At 45.6% G+C, this 16,455-nt stretch overlaps 1 protein-coding gene across 3 annotated transcripts in view; it reads right to left on the bottom strand.

Moving 5' to 3' along the window:
- The window catches only part of Kcnh1 (potassium voltage-gated channel subfamily H member 1), a 309,023-nt gene that overhangs the window by 261,337 nt on the left and 31,231 nt on the right, over nucleotides 1-16,455 (bottom strand). For all 3 annotated transcript variants that reach the window (XR_013043517.1, XM_006988144.4, XM_006988145.4), the window contains exons 3-4: nucleotides 13,987-14,093; nucleotides 1,376-1,504 (exon numbers count right to left, since the gene is read on the bottom strand). Coding sequence is in view for 2 of the 3 variants with exons in the window: in XM_006988144.4 (XP_006988206.1) it covers nucleotides 1,376-1,504; nucleotides 13,987-14,093 (236 nt within the window). In the remaining variant the exon portion in view is untranslated. The remainder of the gene's footprint in view (nucleotides 1-1,375; nucleotides 1,505-13,986; nucleotides 14,094-16,455) is intronic.

Genomic DNA, 16,455 nt, shown 5'->3' with positions numbered 1-16,455 from the left:
GCTGAGATATGAACTCCATAAATGTGTCTAAATGTGACGCTATGTTAAACACCCTCAGAGACACGACCAGGGCACACACTGATGCCTCCCCCCCACCCCCCGCCACGACACTCATTTAACAGTCTTTGTCACATCCACGGTGACATGCCCCAGCCTGCCTCTCCCCTGGACTCCACTGGCATTTCTCAGCTGCAGCCCAGGGATCCTCAACAGCACAGCTCTGGAGCAGAAAGCCAACCACAGGGCCAGGTAGCCTGGCAACAGGAAACAGCTGCTGGGTTCTCGGTTAATTGAGTGCAAACTGAAGGAGAGGGGTGTGAAAGAAGTACTCTGATGCCCTGTGATCTCAGACTCCCGGCAACAGCATGTTATCCCAGGGAGCTGGGCCAGCCTAACTCTCCCAGCAACCCTGCCATCTCCTTTCCAAAGCCTCCACTGTTATCCAAACAATGCACACCTATAGTCCGGTTAAAATCTAAGGCCATGCCGCTGATCAAATGACCCCTACAGAAATGTTGCTCGAGTCCCTGGCCTCAGTAATGCCACATTTGAAATCAATTAACCAGCCACAGACTCAATGTGACCAGACACACATAAGTCACATTTAGACACATACGTGGGGGTCAGAGCTTGGTGCTGGGTGTATGAGTGTATCTAACTTTTTCCTAATTGTGTGACGGTTCAAATGAATGAATTCAGCCCATATTTTGGTTTCAAAACCATGACAGACACACAGTCATTTACCAACATCTCGGTTTTCCTGGCATCTTCCCTTTCAGGTTCATCATTGCTTGATTTCTAGTTTTAATCTGAAGAGGCTACAACAATCTACAAGTCAGACCCAAAGACATATACATGGACGTCATAAACATGGCCATGCTTATGCATGTGGGTGACCCTGAAAATCTGTCAAGAGCAATAGGTTAGTGGGAAAGTGGCCTGGCATGCACAAGGCCGCACGTTTAATCTCCAGTATGGGAAGGATGGAGGAAAAAGGGAAGGACACCTGGAAATTTCCTGGTGAGGTCAGATGTGCCTGATTGCTTCCTTCCATCAAACTGTAACTGTGAAAGGGTTAATTTCTAAATGCTTTACCAAACAACATTTTCTGTCTCTCTCTTCCCCAAGCACACTGCAGAATAACATAATACCCGACACAAACTAAGATTTAAATCCTGATCTCTGTGCAAGATTGCCTTGGCAACCTCAAATTTTCTGTAGCAAAATCAAGAGTCAAGGGGGAAAAAACATATAAATGTACTCGCACGGGGGAAAAAAAACATATAAATGTACTTGCATGGGGAAAAAACATATAAATGTACTTGCATGGGGAAAAAAACATATAAATGTACTTGCACAAGCCAGAATTACCAACCTTTGCACGAGTCGTCCTCAATGGGCTGCTTGAAGGCCGTTATGTCACTGAATGTGCACAGGAACAGAACCACTTTATCCTGTTCATTCCGGATGGGAGCGATCTTCACAAAAAACCACACGGGTGTCCCTGAAAGGAACATCAAAAGGGTGGTCACTTGTTCGTTATCCTCATCTGAGGTCCTGGAGAATCAAGGACTTGGGAGTGAACAGATACAAATACTAATTCACTGTTACTTCAGGCATGGGCATATCTCACAGTCTTTTTTTCTTGCTGGGATGAAAACTTACAGAGTGACCCCACAGCAGGGACTTCCTTATTGTCACAGAGTCTGAAATCTCTTAAAACAGAAAGCAGCTTGAAAATCTCACCAGCACTCACAGAAGAAACTTAGATACAGAGAACTAAAGACTTCTGAAAGCTCAGGGTAAGAGTAAAAAGTGCAGCCGAGGTGGACACTACAACCACAGACAGACTCAGTCCCTGGCTGAAGATTCCCACTGTCCACATGCAGCCTGTGAAACTACCATCCTTGTGCGCATGTTTGAGCAAGCATGGGCCAAAAGCTGAATTTGTGTAAGTATGAATAACCCTAAAATGTATAAGCAGTCAGAAAACAGATCAAATGAAAATATGTCACCCCTAAATCTTGGTTACCGAAATACACATCCATGGTTAATGCTCATCTTCCTCCCCTCTGCATAATTTTAACTGTCAGATTTGGGGTGCTCTGAGAAAGCCAATGGATTATAATGCCACCCTAGGAAAAGCACATTTTGAAAGAAAATCCACAGTTTAGAAGAACAGCATTTCAAAACCAAGAAAAAAAACCATGACCTTGGAATTGTCCACTGTTTCTGGAAGGTTTCGGTACCTGCATTTTCGGGGTCCTCTGCAAACCTGTGGGACCTGAAACCTTCTGCACCAAAGCAAGCAAGAGTAAACCGAAAAGAGTGTGGCGGCACCAAGCCACACCTGGCTGTAGTCTAGCCGACAACACAGAGCAAACACGCCAGGAAAACACCTTCTCTTGGCTGCAAAGAAAACCCCGTGTTAAACCAGACGGGAGGAGCCACACCCATGGGGAGACCAGGAGCCTCACCTCCCATCCTCCTAGCTCCACTTCCTACAGGGCTCCAGGCCTCGGAGCCTCCCCTGCCCTGCAGGAAGCAGCTGGCCCGATGCCTCCAGGCACATTCAGTAGGGCTGCACTGCCTGTTTATAGTCCACTGCCAAGGCTTGCGAGAACCCACTCCTCTGAGTCTTGAGAACTACCACACCCATCATGTTGGGGAGCCTTCGTCCCTTCTCCAGAGCTCTGGCTCATCAAGAACTCCCTACATTTCAGCAGCACCATTTGTATAAGCTGCATGCCTCCCTCTGTCCAGTTCTGCTCACTGTCATTTCTAGAAATAAATGCTCCCTGATTAAACGCATATCATTCTGATCATTTCCTTTCTGTCTAAATAGATAGCTGGTATCCAAAGTTCATATTGCCATAGAGTTCATCTTGAGGTGGTCCCCAGGGCTGGTAAGGAGGCAGGAACCTCCTGTTCCTGGTGTGCAGCTTCCTTTGGAGGGACATCTTTCCATGTGACCCCCAAGGCCTTTCCTCGTGGGCTGGTAATTTAGGAGACAAGAACTCTGCTCCGTTCTGCTCCCCTGCTTTAAAAATGGTGGGAGGAAATGCAAAGGGCAGGGTAACGGTTGATGGGAGGAGAGGCCTAGGATTCCCAGGTGCTCCCCATGGCAGGTGGATAAGTCTGTGTGTTGCAGGGCCACTTTTAGAAAGCTTTCCCACAGATACAAACCATACCCTCAAGATTAGCTTTTTCAGTTGTAACAGTGACAATTTCATCTCTCTCTCTTGATTCCTACATCTCAGTTGTTCTGATAATAGACAAGGAATTGTCCCCCTACCAAAAAAAAAAAACCCTTAATAACTGGGGACTGGTTCCTTAAATAGCTCCTAGTCCAGTCTATGGACAGGAGCCTCGACCTACTTTCTCTGTCTTACTACCCTGCGTGCCCATCCAGTGGCCTGTTCTGTACCAGGTAGTCATTGCTGGTAGATGTGTCAAGGACATCAATTCTGCAGCAGTGTCTTCCCAGACACTCAGGCCTTCCTCCATCCCAAACTATCACTAAGAAAGCAAGTGGAACAGATCAACTTTCCACTCCTGGAAATACTCCAGCAAGAATGGGAGTCCTCCAGTACAGACCAGAGATTTCAACCCATTCTCCTCACAGCAAAGCATTTACATCTAGTGCAGTGGCGCTCGATCCTCCTAATGCTGAGACCCTTTGACACAGTTAGTTCCTCAGGTTGTGGTGACCCCCAACCACAAAAGTACTTCGTTGCTACTTCATAACTGTAATTTTGTCACTGTTATGAATCATAATGTAAATACCTGATATGCAGGATATCTGATATGCAACCCCCAAGGGGGTCATGACCCACAGGTTGAGAACCACTGACCTAGTGAACCTTCATTCAGACTGTAAATACATGAAAGAATTGCTTCAAGTGAACATGAACCTTCTAGAGTCTGGACTCCCACCATCCAAACTCACATCTCCCTCTCTGGAGGTCCTTAGGAGAGTCAGGACCCTTTTGGCTCTTGGATTGATCTTCCTGCTGGCAGAGGTCAGAGCAGACAAACTCCAGAGGTCTCAGAACCCAGAACTGCAGCAAGACTATTCCATCATGATTCAGGCTAGCGATGAGCCCAGATAATGCACATACAGAAAAGAGTAAGCATGTGGTGCCCCGTTCTGTGTCTGAGGAAGATGGATGTACAAACCTAGGAAGGTAGTACCTGACAGAGTCGCTGATGGAGAGGCAGCTGCTGATGCCGGGAGAGGGGTCCATTCGCAGCCAAGGATGGCCAATAGGAGGTAAGTTCCAGGTCAGACACCTGTCTCTATTCACTCTGATCCTCATCCCTAAGGAAGTCATGTCCCCTACCACTTAGCCTGGCCTTGGCACATCCTCAACTCTGGTAGCCAGGAAACAAGACACAAGGCTTGGATGTAAGAGAGATGTCTGAGCCCCATCACTCTTCCTTAAGGCCCGCCCCCAGGTACTCCATATAACCAGACCTCTGGGCATCAGATCATGTTAAACAACAGCAGAAGAGACCAACCTGTGTTGGCCAGCTCTTGGGAAGGGTTCCATCATGCTGGCCATGCTGCTAGGTCCAGACACTGGACTTAGGAAAAGCAGCCTGGCCCAGGAACAGACCATTTGGTCTGGGGTTAACTTCCACTAAGACAAATGCTGAATGCAGAAATGTGAGGCGGCAGGGGGCAGGGGGAGTGGCCTCCCCAAGCCCAAGTCTCAATCCTTTCTCTATTTACTATGAGGCCTGGTCATGGCAACTTAGTTTCCCTCAACATCAATTACCCACATACAAAACCGGGATAACTAACTTCCCTGGGATTAGGTAAAAATAAGCATCCGTAATACATGGGTGTTCAGAGCCACGACTTCCCTTTCCTTCTTCCTTTCCAATTCTCCTTCTCACGCCTGAAATCCCCCGGGGCTGTTTCAAGGACTTAAAAGAAAATGTATCTCCAAGTGTTTGAGGAAACTCACCCTGTTCTGAGGTGAGAGGGCCCGTCTTAACCACAGTGAGGGGAAGCTAAAAAAATCAATGCTTAGGCCTCCACATAACTAAAGAACATAGAATAAAACCTAAATAATTGGAGAGTGGAGCTGCTGATAGATAAGACAGTACAACTGGGTAAGATGTCAGAGCTCCTGCTTAATGTATAAATAAAATGCATTTTCTGTCAGAGTCACGGTGGGGCTTTGTGTGCTTTTCTTAAGAGCTTGATAAATGGGAATTCGACTCAAATAGAAAAATAAAGGTGGCCTTAGGGGGAAAAAAGATAATGGCAGTGATTACCTACTGTAATAATTAACATCACTAGCACTGTTTGCAAGACAAACAACTATGAAAACATCATCCTTTACTGAGTACTTGCAATGAGCCAGGCTCCGACAGGCTCCAGTTTATACCTCACAGTGCTGTGAGGGGGTAGCTACTGTAACGTCAACCCTGTAGTAAGCATGGGAAGCTTCACAGTGCTGTGAGGTGTAACTTCAACCCTGTAGTAAGCATGGAAAGACTCACAGTGCTGTGAGGGGATAGATACTGTGATGTCAACCCTGTGGTAAGCATGGGAAGCCCAAGAGAGTGGGTGCTGCACCCACTCACACAGCAGAAGAACAAGAAGACAGAAACACACACGCAGATAGGAGGATTTACTGTATAAAGAAAAGGGTGGGGCTGCAGAGAGGGCTCCGGAGAGAAACCTATACAAATGTGAGCATCTGAATTCAATTGCCAAAACCCATATAAGAGTAGGCCATAGTGGTTCACATTTGTGATCCAAGCACTGGAGAAGCAGAGGCAGGAAGCTCTCAAGGGCTCTCTGACCAGCCAGTCTGCTCAAGAAGCTCTAGGCCAATGAGAGACCCTGTCTCAAAATACAAGGTGGATGACTCCTAAAGAATGATATGGAGATTGTCCCCTGGCCTGCACACATACACACACATTCATACTCACATGCATGCAAGTGCACACACACAGACAAGCAAGCATATGCACACAAGTGCACACATACACCTGCACACACATGAACACAAACAAGCAAGCATGTGCAAACCTGCACACACATGAACACACAGAAACAAAAGAAGAAAAGGGAATTTCAAATCAAGAAGAACTGAACTATTTAATAATACTATGGAAATTCAATGACCAATGCATAAAATCAGTTTAAATACTAACCTTACATAATATATAAAAATATTCCAAATCATTTAATATTCTAAAGAATATTTTAACGCAACTATTTGGATAACAGAGTAGAAAATGAAGAGTACTTTTATTACTTGGATGAGGAAAAAAGTTCCTGAAAACCTTCTATAAAACTCAGAAACATGAAAAAAAATTCACATCTACCAGGCATTGTGGTGCATAACTTTAAACCCAGCACCCTGGGGACAGAAGTAGGCAGATTTCTGTGAATTTGAGGTCAGCCTGGTCTACAGGGTGAGATTCAGTCCCTCTGGAGCTACACAGTGAGATCCTGTCTCCAAAATATTTTTCACTTCTATGTATTTTTTTAAGTTCCTAAACATAAAAGAGAATTTTAATATGGAAAATGGCCCTCAGTGTGTGTTTGATTTGAGATTGATAGCCACAACACATCAGCAGCTGTTTCACAGAATAAAGAAAAGATGAGCCATCTGGAAAACGGACAAAATATGACTGTTTCAGGACTTATATTTGTCTCCACACTGAAAGGCAGAAGCTGTGTCTCATGTGAGGGTCTCGGCTCAGCTACCGTCAGGGCTGAGCTGCCTGTGGGAACCAACAGCCCCTTGGCCAGCTGCTCTTTCTGCAGGCACTGGCCCAGGGGCACTGCTGCAGGACGCCTTTCCCTGGGCATCTCTAACTGCACAGCTACTCCAAGCTCAGAGACGCAGCTACCAACCATCCTCAAATATGGAGTCATACGCACACTGTGGGGTGGCAGGTGCAGGGGGGCGGGGAGGACAAGACACTGGCCAGAGTTGCATGGCTTTTACTCAGAGGTAAGGTTTCTTGATTTTCTTGTTTGAAAAATGAGGAAACTAATAGGCCAGCATAAGAGTGAGCACATAAATATTTGCTGAATTAGCCCATTCAATGATAATGACCATAATTTCAAGAAAACCGCACAGCCTCCTGAGTATGCAGTGACATGACAAGAGATACAGCACTCTAGGAATGCTAGGTTTTCAGACCAACCCACAGATGGAAAAGCATCAAAATAACCCATCTTCCAACATACAAAACTCCACACTCACTCCCAACCACCCCACTGAAGCCTTTTGCTACTCACCCCAGCTCCCCAAAAAGGTGGACAAAAAGCTGGTGTGTGTAGTCAAAGTTTTCTCCGGTCCTGCCTGGACCCACAGTCCCACAGCCACTTACAAAACAATCACTCAGAGGCTTAATATTAATTGCAAACTGTATGGCCTATGGTGAAGAATTCTTGCTAGCTAGTTGTTTCATCTTAAATCAACCCATTTCTATAAATCTATATGGTGCCACATGGCCGTGGCATTACCTGTCTGCTGACATCTTGTTGGCAGGCTCATCTCTCTCTGCCTCTGCCTTTCTTCCTTCCTGTCTCTCTCTCCTTGGATTTCCCACCTGGCTCTTATCCTGCCTTTTCATAGGCCAAAGCAGCTTATTTATTAACCAATGGGAACAACATATATTCACAGTGTACAGAAAGACATCCCCCAGCAGGTGCCTATGAGTAGAAGATCCCCATAAACACTAACATGTAAGAAAGAGAAAGAAAAGTCACAACGCTCTGAGGAGCTTGTCCACCTGGCTCGGCGGGTAAAGAGCTTGCCAAGCAAGTATGAAGACTGGAGTTCAGGTCCCAGAACTCACACAAAGCACTTTAAGCCCAGCACTCAGGAGACAGAGACAGGGAATCCCCAGAGCAATCTGAGCCCCTATTTCAGTGGGAGACTGCCTCAGCAAACAAAGTGTTGGACAAGGGGGAGACCAAACAACTTCTGGTCTCCATGAGCACATGCATGTACACACACACATACACCCATACACACTACACATGCAGGCATGTACATGCATAAATGTTCAAAAACATTAAAATGTTTATAAATACCAGTGGGAAAATCGCTTGAATTAAACAGACTAGAAAGACCTAGAATCTGAACATGAAACATTAAAAAGGTGATTTTAATAAATAGAGGGTGGTCTGAATGAAAATAGCCCCATAGACTCATAGGGAGTAGCATTATTAGAGGAGCAGCCTTGTTGGAGGAAGTGTGTCACTTGGGGGGTAGGCTTTGAGGTCTCAGAAGCTCAAGCCAGTCCTATTGGCTCACTCTTTCTTCCTGCTGCCTGCAGATCCAGATGTAGACCTCTCAGCTACCTCTCCAGCACTGTGTCTGCCTGCATGCCGCCATGTTTCCTGCCATGATGATAATGGACTAAATCTGTGAACTGTAACCCAGCCCCAATTAAATGCTTTCCTTTGTAAGAGTTGCCATAGTCATGGTGTCTCTTCACAGCAATAAGACCCTGACAAGGACAGATAGGAAGAAAAGCAATTCAATCTCACTGGTGCTAAAACATCAACAGACAAAAACTTTTAATGTGAGCAGTTTGATCATTTGAAAGTTAGTGTTCACACTCATGAGGTGCAGTGAGTCAGCCACTCACACTCTGCAGACCGGCTACACAGTGGAAAGCCACCACTTGGCAAATGTCTCAGGAACGTGTGTCTTTGACACAGCAATTGTCATCCTCCAAGAAACAGTGTCAACAGAACATCTGCCTGCCGACATTCACCTTAGCATTGTAATCAGAAGTATCTCTCCTGCCAGGAATTCCCAAATACCCAGCAGCGGCCTCCCAAATTACCACACAGAGTTAATATTACTTACAACTGCTCACAGTAGCTCAGGCTTATTACTAACTAGCTCTTACACTTAAATTAACCCACAATTCTTATGTACATTTAGCCACATGGCTACCATGGTACATGGTACCAACCTTTTCTCAGTAAGGCATCCTCATCTTGCCTCCTCTGTGTCTGGCTGTTGATGCCTGATGCCACTCTTCTCTTTCCCAGAATTCTTAGTTTGGTAGCCCCACCTATACTTCCTGCCTGGCTACTGGCCAATCAGCATTTTATTAAGCCATTTCAAGTGACAAATCTTTACAATGCACAAGAGGGCTATTCTACAGCACAGCATCAGTTCTGCTTTGTTTTCCTAGGTTTTGGTTTGGATTGGCTTTGGTTTTTTGAGACAGGGTTTCACTATGTAGCTCAGGCTGGCCTCAAACTCAATCCTCCTGCCTCAGCCTCATGAGTGCTTGGGATATAGGAAAACTTTACCACACCTAGCTTGTTGTTAATAAGGAAAACTTAGAGCCTTGTAAACATCTAGTCTGTTAATTTCCTTCCTGTCACTGAGATAAAATACCTCAACAACAACAACAACTTCAAGGAGAAATGGATTATTTTGGCTCACAGTTTCAAGGACAACACAGTCCACTGGGCAGAGAAGATACAGCAGTAGAGACATGGGGCTGGCAGTCAGCAAGCAGAAAAGGAACAGGAAGTGGGGTTGGGCGATCAAACCTCAATACCCACCCAAGTGATGTATTTTCTCTATCAAGATTCTACCTCCTAAAGCAGTGGTTCTCAATCTTCCTAATGCTGCAACCCTCTAATACAGTTCCTCATGTTGTGGTGACCCCCAACCATAAAATTATTTCATTGCTACTTCATAACTGCAATTTTGCTACTGTTATAAATCATAATGTGAATATCTGTGTTTTCCGATGGTCTTAGGCAACCCTTGTGAAAAGGGTCCTTTGACTCCTGTCTTAGTTAGGGTTTCTATTGCTGTGACAAAACACCATGACCAAAAAGCAAGTTGGGGAGGAAAGGGTTTATTTATTTGGCTTATGCTTCAGCATTGCTGTTCTTCACTGAAGGAAGTCAGGACAGGAACTCAAGCAGGGCAGGATCCTGGAGGCTGGAGCTGATGCAGAGGCCATGGAGGGGTGCTGCTTACTGGCTTGCTTCCCCTGGCTTGCTCAACCTGCTTTTTTATAGAACCCAGGACCACCAGCCCAGGGATGGCCCCATCCACCATGAAATGCCTTACAACTAGATATCATGGAGGCATTTCCTCAGCTGAGGCTCCTTCCTCTGATGACTCTAGCTTGTGTCAAGTTGACACACAAAACCACCCAGTACAACTTGTCAACTTGACACACAAACACATCACTATTAAGCCACAACCCTTCCTTTCTTATTCATCTCTAAAATCTCACACTGAAAACATAAATAACTTTAAAAGTTCCACAGTCTTTACAAATTCAAACACATTAAAATTTCAGTCCCTTTAAAATATCCAACCTCTTTAAAAACCCAAAGTCTTTTTAAAGTTCAAGTCTCTCAACTGTGGGCTCCAGTAAAATGCTTCCTTTAAGAGGGAAAAATCAAGACATAGACACAATCAAATCAAAGCAAAACCAAATTCCAACTGTCCATTGACTAGGATCTTCTGGGCTCCTCCAAAGGGCTTGGGTCACTTCAGCTCTGCCCTCTGCAGCACACACAGCTTGTCTTCTAGGCTCCAGCCGGCTCCACTCCACTGCTGCTGCTGTTCTTGGTGGTCATCCTATGGAACTGGCATCTCCAAAATGCTGGGTCTTCTGCTACAACTGGGCTGCACTTTCACCAATAGGCTCTCATAGGCTCTCTTCATGGTGCCAACTTCTTTACATGACCCCTTCAGTCCTGGGCCTTCAACTGCCACTGAGGCTGCACCTTCACCAATGGCCTCCTCTGGCTTCTTACAGTGCCAAGCCTCAGCTGCTCTCCATGACCCTGTTATGCCTTTAAAACCAGTACCACCAGGGTGACTCTCACATATTACCAAGTTTGGCTGCCAGCACGAGGTACAACCTTGGCCGGTCCTCAAACACAGCTTCTCTGTGCTCTCAGGAGACACTTCCCAGAAGATTTCACCTCAGTGATGCTGGTCTCTTCCTAATCATTGCTAATTTCTTAAGCTCCAGCCAACCAGTGTCAAGCATCCCAATACAGCAAGATTTCAATTTAGTAGTTCTGGTATCTTGTTAATCAAAGCTGATTCTTCAGCCCCAGCTAACCAGAACCACAGAATCTTAATTCAAAAGAGTCTTTAAACTTCCCTCTGAAACTTCCCAAGTCAGGCCTCCATCCTCTGCACTGCTCTCAATATTCCTACCTTCTGAGCTCCCACAGAAGTGAAAATCAGGTGTGACACAATGGCTTTTGAAGGGTTTTTGCATCAACCTCACTGTAACATGAATCTTAAAAGGTCTTATTAATAAAAACAAACCCAGAGCCAGGTATTGGGGTAAACACTGAAAGATCAGAGAAACAGAACCAGCCACAGCTAACCTCACCTCGCCAGCTCCTCAGCTGATCTCTTTTCCTCAAAATGGAAGCCTCTGTGTCCTCATCCGAATGGATCTCAGCTGAACTATGCTGCTCAAAAGCCTGAAAGCTTAACCAGCTCTAGTTCCTGATTCTCACACCTTATATACCTTTCTGCTTCCTGCCATCACTTCCTGGGATTAAAGGCATGTGTCACCAGGCCTGGCTATTTCCAGTGTGACATTGAACTCAGAGATCAAGAGGGATCTCTGCCTTCAGAATGCTAGGATTAAAGGCGTGTGTGCCACCATTTTCTGGCCTCTATATCTAGTGGCTGTTCTGTTCTCTGACACCAGATAAGTTTATTAGGGTGCACAATATATTGGGGAACACAATGTCACCACACCTCACAGCAGAGCTCAGGTCAGCATGCCACTTCAGAGGCCGTCATCCGTCCCTCCATAAGCCTACTACAACCTCTGGTGGGGAGAGATGTGGGCCATTTAGGGGCCAAGCAGATGAACTAGTCAGCTTGCATGGAGAGCTCCTGCCTTCCTAAAGCTCAAACTCCCAATAGGAGAATCACTTTCAGTGCAGTGAGGCGCTCACCACGCAGGGCCTCAGGGAGCAGGGAGCCCCCTCTTTCATCTTTACTACCTCGGGGGCCTGTGCCCCCTGGAAGGAAAGAAAAGGGAAATCACACCCCCACCAGCTGCAACACTCGGGAGAGCAGGTCCTGTACCTCGTAGCGCAGGTATAGGTGAGCCAGCCCCAAAATTGTGACCACGGGAGAGCTGTCCCCATTACCCATCTGGTGGATCAACCCTACAACTGCCCAGGCCCAAGCCCCAGGTTATGACTTGGCCCACCCCAACATCCACCCCATCTATGATCTGCTGGAGCACGTGAAGGGACCTGACCTGCAGACCCAAAGCTGCAGGATCTCCATGACACAGGGCAGCATCAGGATGTCCTGGAAGAGTCCGAGGAGGGGCCCAGCATCAAACATGTAGTGGAGACCAGGGGCCTTGGACCAGACCAATGACTCTTTGCAATGAACACTTGCAAGTAGAGATGTATGGACAAAGAGTTATGTGGTGTGACTTGGGTCGCATTGCAATTTCCATTACGAGATTTTTAATTCCTTCCCCTTTTTTATTTTTCTCATTTTTTCCATCCTTTTTTTCTTCTCTTGTATTTTGTTTTATTGGGGAGGGGGATGCAGGGGCAGAAGGCGGATGCAAAGGGATGGGGAATGAATGGGATCAAGATACATGATGTGAAAAACACATAGAAAAAATAAATAAAAGTGAAATCACTTAACAATTTAAACTTTGTCTCCTTTTCTTTCCCTTTTTCTTTCAAATGTGTAGTTGAATTTGGACAAGCTGAATGCATAGTCTAATGAGGCTTTAAAACTGAAGCAAATAGAAAAGCAAGGCATTCTTTATGTGATAAGCCTACCAATTAGCATTCTGTGCCACGGGGTAAGTCACACTGTTCAGTACATAAAGGCTCCAGTGTGGAAAACCACGACCTTTACTCTATTAGCTCGGGCACATGTGCAGCCCATGCCTCCTCCATGAGAAGGCTGCCGTGGGCATGCTCCTGGTCAGAGCTGTGGCCTGGAAGGACCAGCCTAGAGCCCCTTGAAATCCTTTGCCTCACTCCTCCTGCTGACAGAGGGGTAGAGAGGGGAGCTACCACTAAGCTAGCATGAGGACGAGCTGCAGGAACAGCGCTGTTGAACTTGCTCATGACCAGAGCGACATCTGCATGACCACCAAGGGAACAGTTCCCTCATTTGACCCAGCATTCCACACCAACAGGAAAGAGCCTCAGCTGCTTCAGATGGAAGCAGCACATGCCCTTCACTTTCCAAAGCCAACTGTCAATCACTGCACCAGGAATACCACCACCTAAACACACACCCTAGTGCCCCATCTGAGCCACTCCTGAGATGTTATTGAACCAATAACCAATCAACCCTACGTCTGTAAAAAGCAGGATTGTGTGTATACATGTTTACCTGTGTGTATATGCATGTGTGTAGGTGCACATGTATGTACACCAATATGGAGCAGATCAGAGGGTGACATGAGGTGTCTTCCTCAATCGAAGAATAGAATTATTCATAAACAAAGTAGTTCTTAGACACAGAACCAGGGGCCTGAAGGTATAGCTCAGCTGGTAGAATGTCTGCCTGGCACACACGGATCTCTGGGTTTGATCTATAGCACAACCCCCCAGTGGAACCAAGGCGTCCTGCCCTGTCATGTGCTCCACCTTCCTCGCGTCCTGCAATAGCTCACTCTGCTGAGCAAGATGCCTCCTAAGAGGAAAACAAGTTCTACACTTGAGCATGGCTACAGACTTCATACTTGGTGGAAGTAACTGTGGCCGAAACAAAGGCTGTTAGCGCTGCCTCAGGGTCATCAGGAGAATTCTTGGTGCCTTCCACCAGCAATTCATAAATAAACCAAGAGGAAAAACTCTAACTCAGGAGGAAAACAGATGAAGTCTTAATTGTTAGTGACACACAATTACTTCCAGTACCTAGATGAGGGGAACGAGGAAAAACCGCTCTCTACTCTCAGCACACAGAAGGAGAGCTGGAGCTGTCCGATACTCACTGTTCTTCTTGTACATCAGGATTTCAAAGGAATTCATTTCGTAGTTCTCAAAGGTCTGGCGCACCTTCTCTATCGTGTCCTTGTCGGTCAGCTCTCCATACATAAAACTGCAAGTCAACCCAAAAGCTCATTAGCAGCTCAGCAAGTATTCATTTGTCTGCAAGCGAATGTTAAATATCTGTTCCACACCAAGCACTGAACACACACACACTGTGGTGATATACTGTGTCCCCCAATATATTGTGCACCCTAACAAAGCTTATCTGAGGATCAGAGGAAAAAGCCAGCCACTATAGTAAACATAGAAGTTAGGCAATGTTAGCACACACCTTTAATCCCAGCACTAACCATAGAGGTCTGGAGGTCTGCACACACAGACAGGAAGTGATATAGCTGGGCAGAGAGAGGAAGTGAGATGCAGAACAGAAAGGCATATAGGCATAGGTATACAGGAAGTAGCTCTCTCTTTGGCTAAGGATTTCCAAGTGGTAAGAAAATGGCTGGCTTCTTTCTGCTTTTCTGATCTCTCAGATTTTACCCCAATATCTGGCTCTGGGTTTTTTATTAATAAGACCATTTAGCAATTCATCTTATAATACACACATAAATACACATACATACATACATGCACACACAAACATTCACAAACACATACATATATGCATTCACACATGCAAACACATACACATGATGTAAACACACATGAACACACACACACATATAAACACACATGTACACAAAGTAAAAATATTAATTGAATTGAAGAAGACTTGTTGATTTGACTGTGTTTTTTTTTAAAGCCTCCATTTTTCCATTTCTGCCCCTAAAAACTAATGGCAGACATACATGGGAAATCAGTAGATCCAAAAATAGAAGAATGAGTGCCTTAGCACACCAAGCCCTCTGTCTCATGGGGAAGGTTCTTGGCGTGTGATAATTACAAATGGGAACGGTCATTCCAGAACCTGGGTGTGCATCAGTTTCGTGACTAACTACAGACAACGAAGGGAATTGTTGCCATAGACAACATGGAGATGGTAGAAGAGACTACGGATTCTCGGCTATGAAGGTAATGGACATTTTAGCCTATAACCAGGAGGAAGGTATGGGAAGGGTTTAAGCAGAGGAAAAGAGTCCTTGGTGCTGATTTTCTGATTCTGGTGTGACTTTGTCATTCTGTCTATGTTCCTGCTAGCCACTGAGAGGTATAGCCAACTGTGTGCACTTAGAGGTTCATGTAGTGCTTTAAGCTTTGGAACTGTACCTATGACCTAGATGCTAAGAAAATGGAAAAGGGAGCTGGGAGACATCTCTACAAAGAAGAACAGATCAAGACTAAATCATCCCGACCTGGGATCAAGATGGCTTCTCTCTCATTTTCCTGGACCAGCGACCTTCATTAAAGGAAGTACTGATACCCAAGCTGCAGCCTCCTTACAGGCGAGCAGAACCCACATCTGGGTCCCCACAGACAAGGTGCAGAATTACACTCATATGTATGAGGCTCATGGACTTCTCCAAGCTGTAGCTCACTAGTAGGTGAGCATTTCCTTTACTGGACATTAGAATGCAAATGTCTAGTGTGCAGAAATAAGAAAAAGGTCAGGCCTGATCTACCAGAAATGCAGTGGGAACAGACAAGAGGGGAGTTCTCGGATGTTACACCTGAATAAATGGCTTAGAAATGTAGAAAAGTTGGCCAAGTCATCAAGGGCATGCCTCTGTTGTCTTACAGGCATTGCAGCCAATATGGAAAAGGGGACACAGCTCTGGCCATGCTAAAAAGTGAAGCTAACTCTTGAGGTGTGTCAGTTGTGAATCTGCAGGTGGAAATAGACAGATAAGGGCAGATACTTAGCAGACAACAGCACACAGAGAATGCAGGACATCCACGTACACTAGACACATGATTTCCAAATCTGTAACAGTAAGAAAGGTCAAATTGTCCACTTATCAGGCTCAACACTCTAGAATTTAACAAAATTCAAATATTGTCCAAATGTAACAGTTTGCCAACAGTTGTGTGGCTGATCTAATACATGAAAACACAGGGCAGGGCAGACATCTCCACACTCCATGATGAGTTTGCTTCTTAATTTAGATGATGGCTCCACTCCATGAATACACCACAGAAGACGGGTTGGGGGTATCCAGAGGCTGTGCTGAGCCAAGGTCGGGTGTGACTTCAGAGGGATGCCTGGCAGGGTCCAGGCTTCTGGGTGCCAGCCCAGCACCTTGAAAACAGCTTTTCTAACATCCAGGCTCAAGGGCACTGAGGTATTTGTACCAAACTCACAGCTGTGCACGTAACAGAGAAAATGACACAGGTTGGCTTCTCCTCTAAAGAATTCTGGCTGAGGAAAAGATCTATGAATGAGGCCTTACCTTGGAATTACTCCCTATAAAATGTTCATAAAGTTTTAAAAATTTGGGCTGGGGATGTAACTCAGTTGGTAGAGTATTTGCTTG

The sequence above is a fragment of the Peromyscus maniculatus genome, chromosome 11, assembly GCF_049852395.1.
Source record: "Peromyscus maniculatus bairdii isolate BWxNUB_F1_BW_parent chromosome 11, HU_Pman_BW_mat_3.1, whole genome shotgun sequence".
NCBI classification, from domain to species: domain Eukaryota; kingdom Metazoa; phylum Chordata; class Mammalia; order Rodentia; family Cricetidae; genus Peromyscus; species Peromyscus maniculatus.
This window is presented reverse-complemented; position numbering and strand designations above follow the sequence as displayed.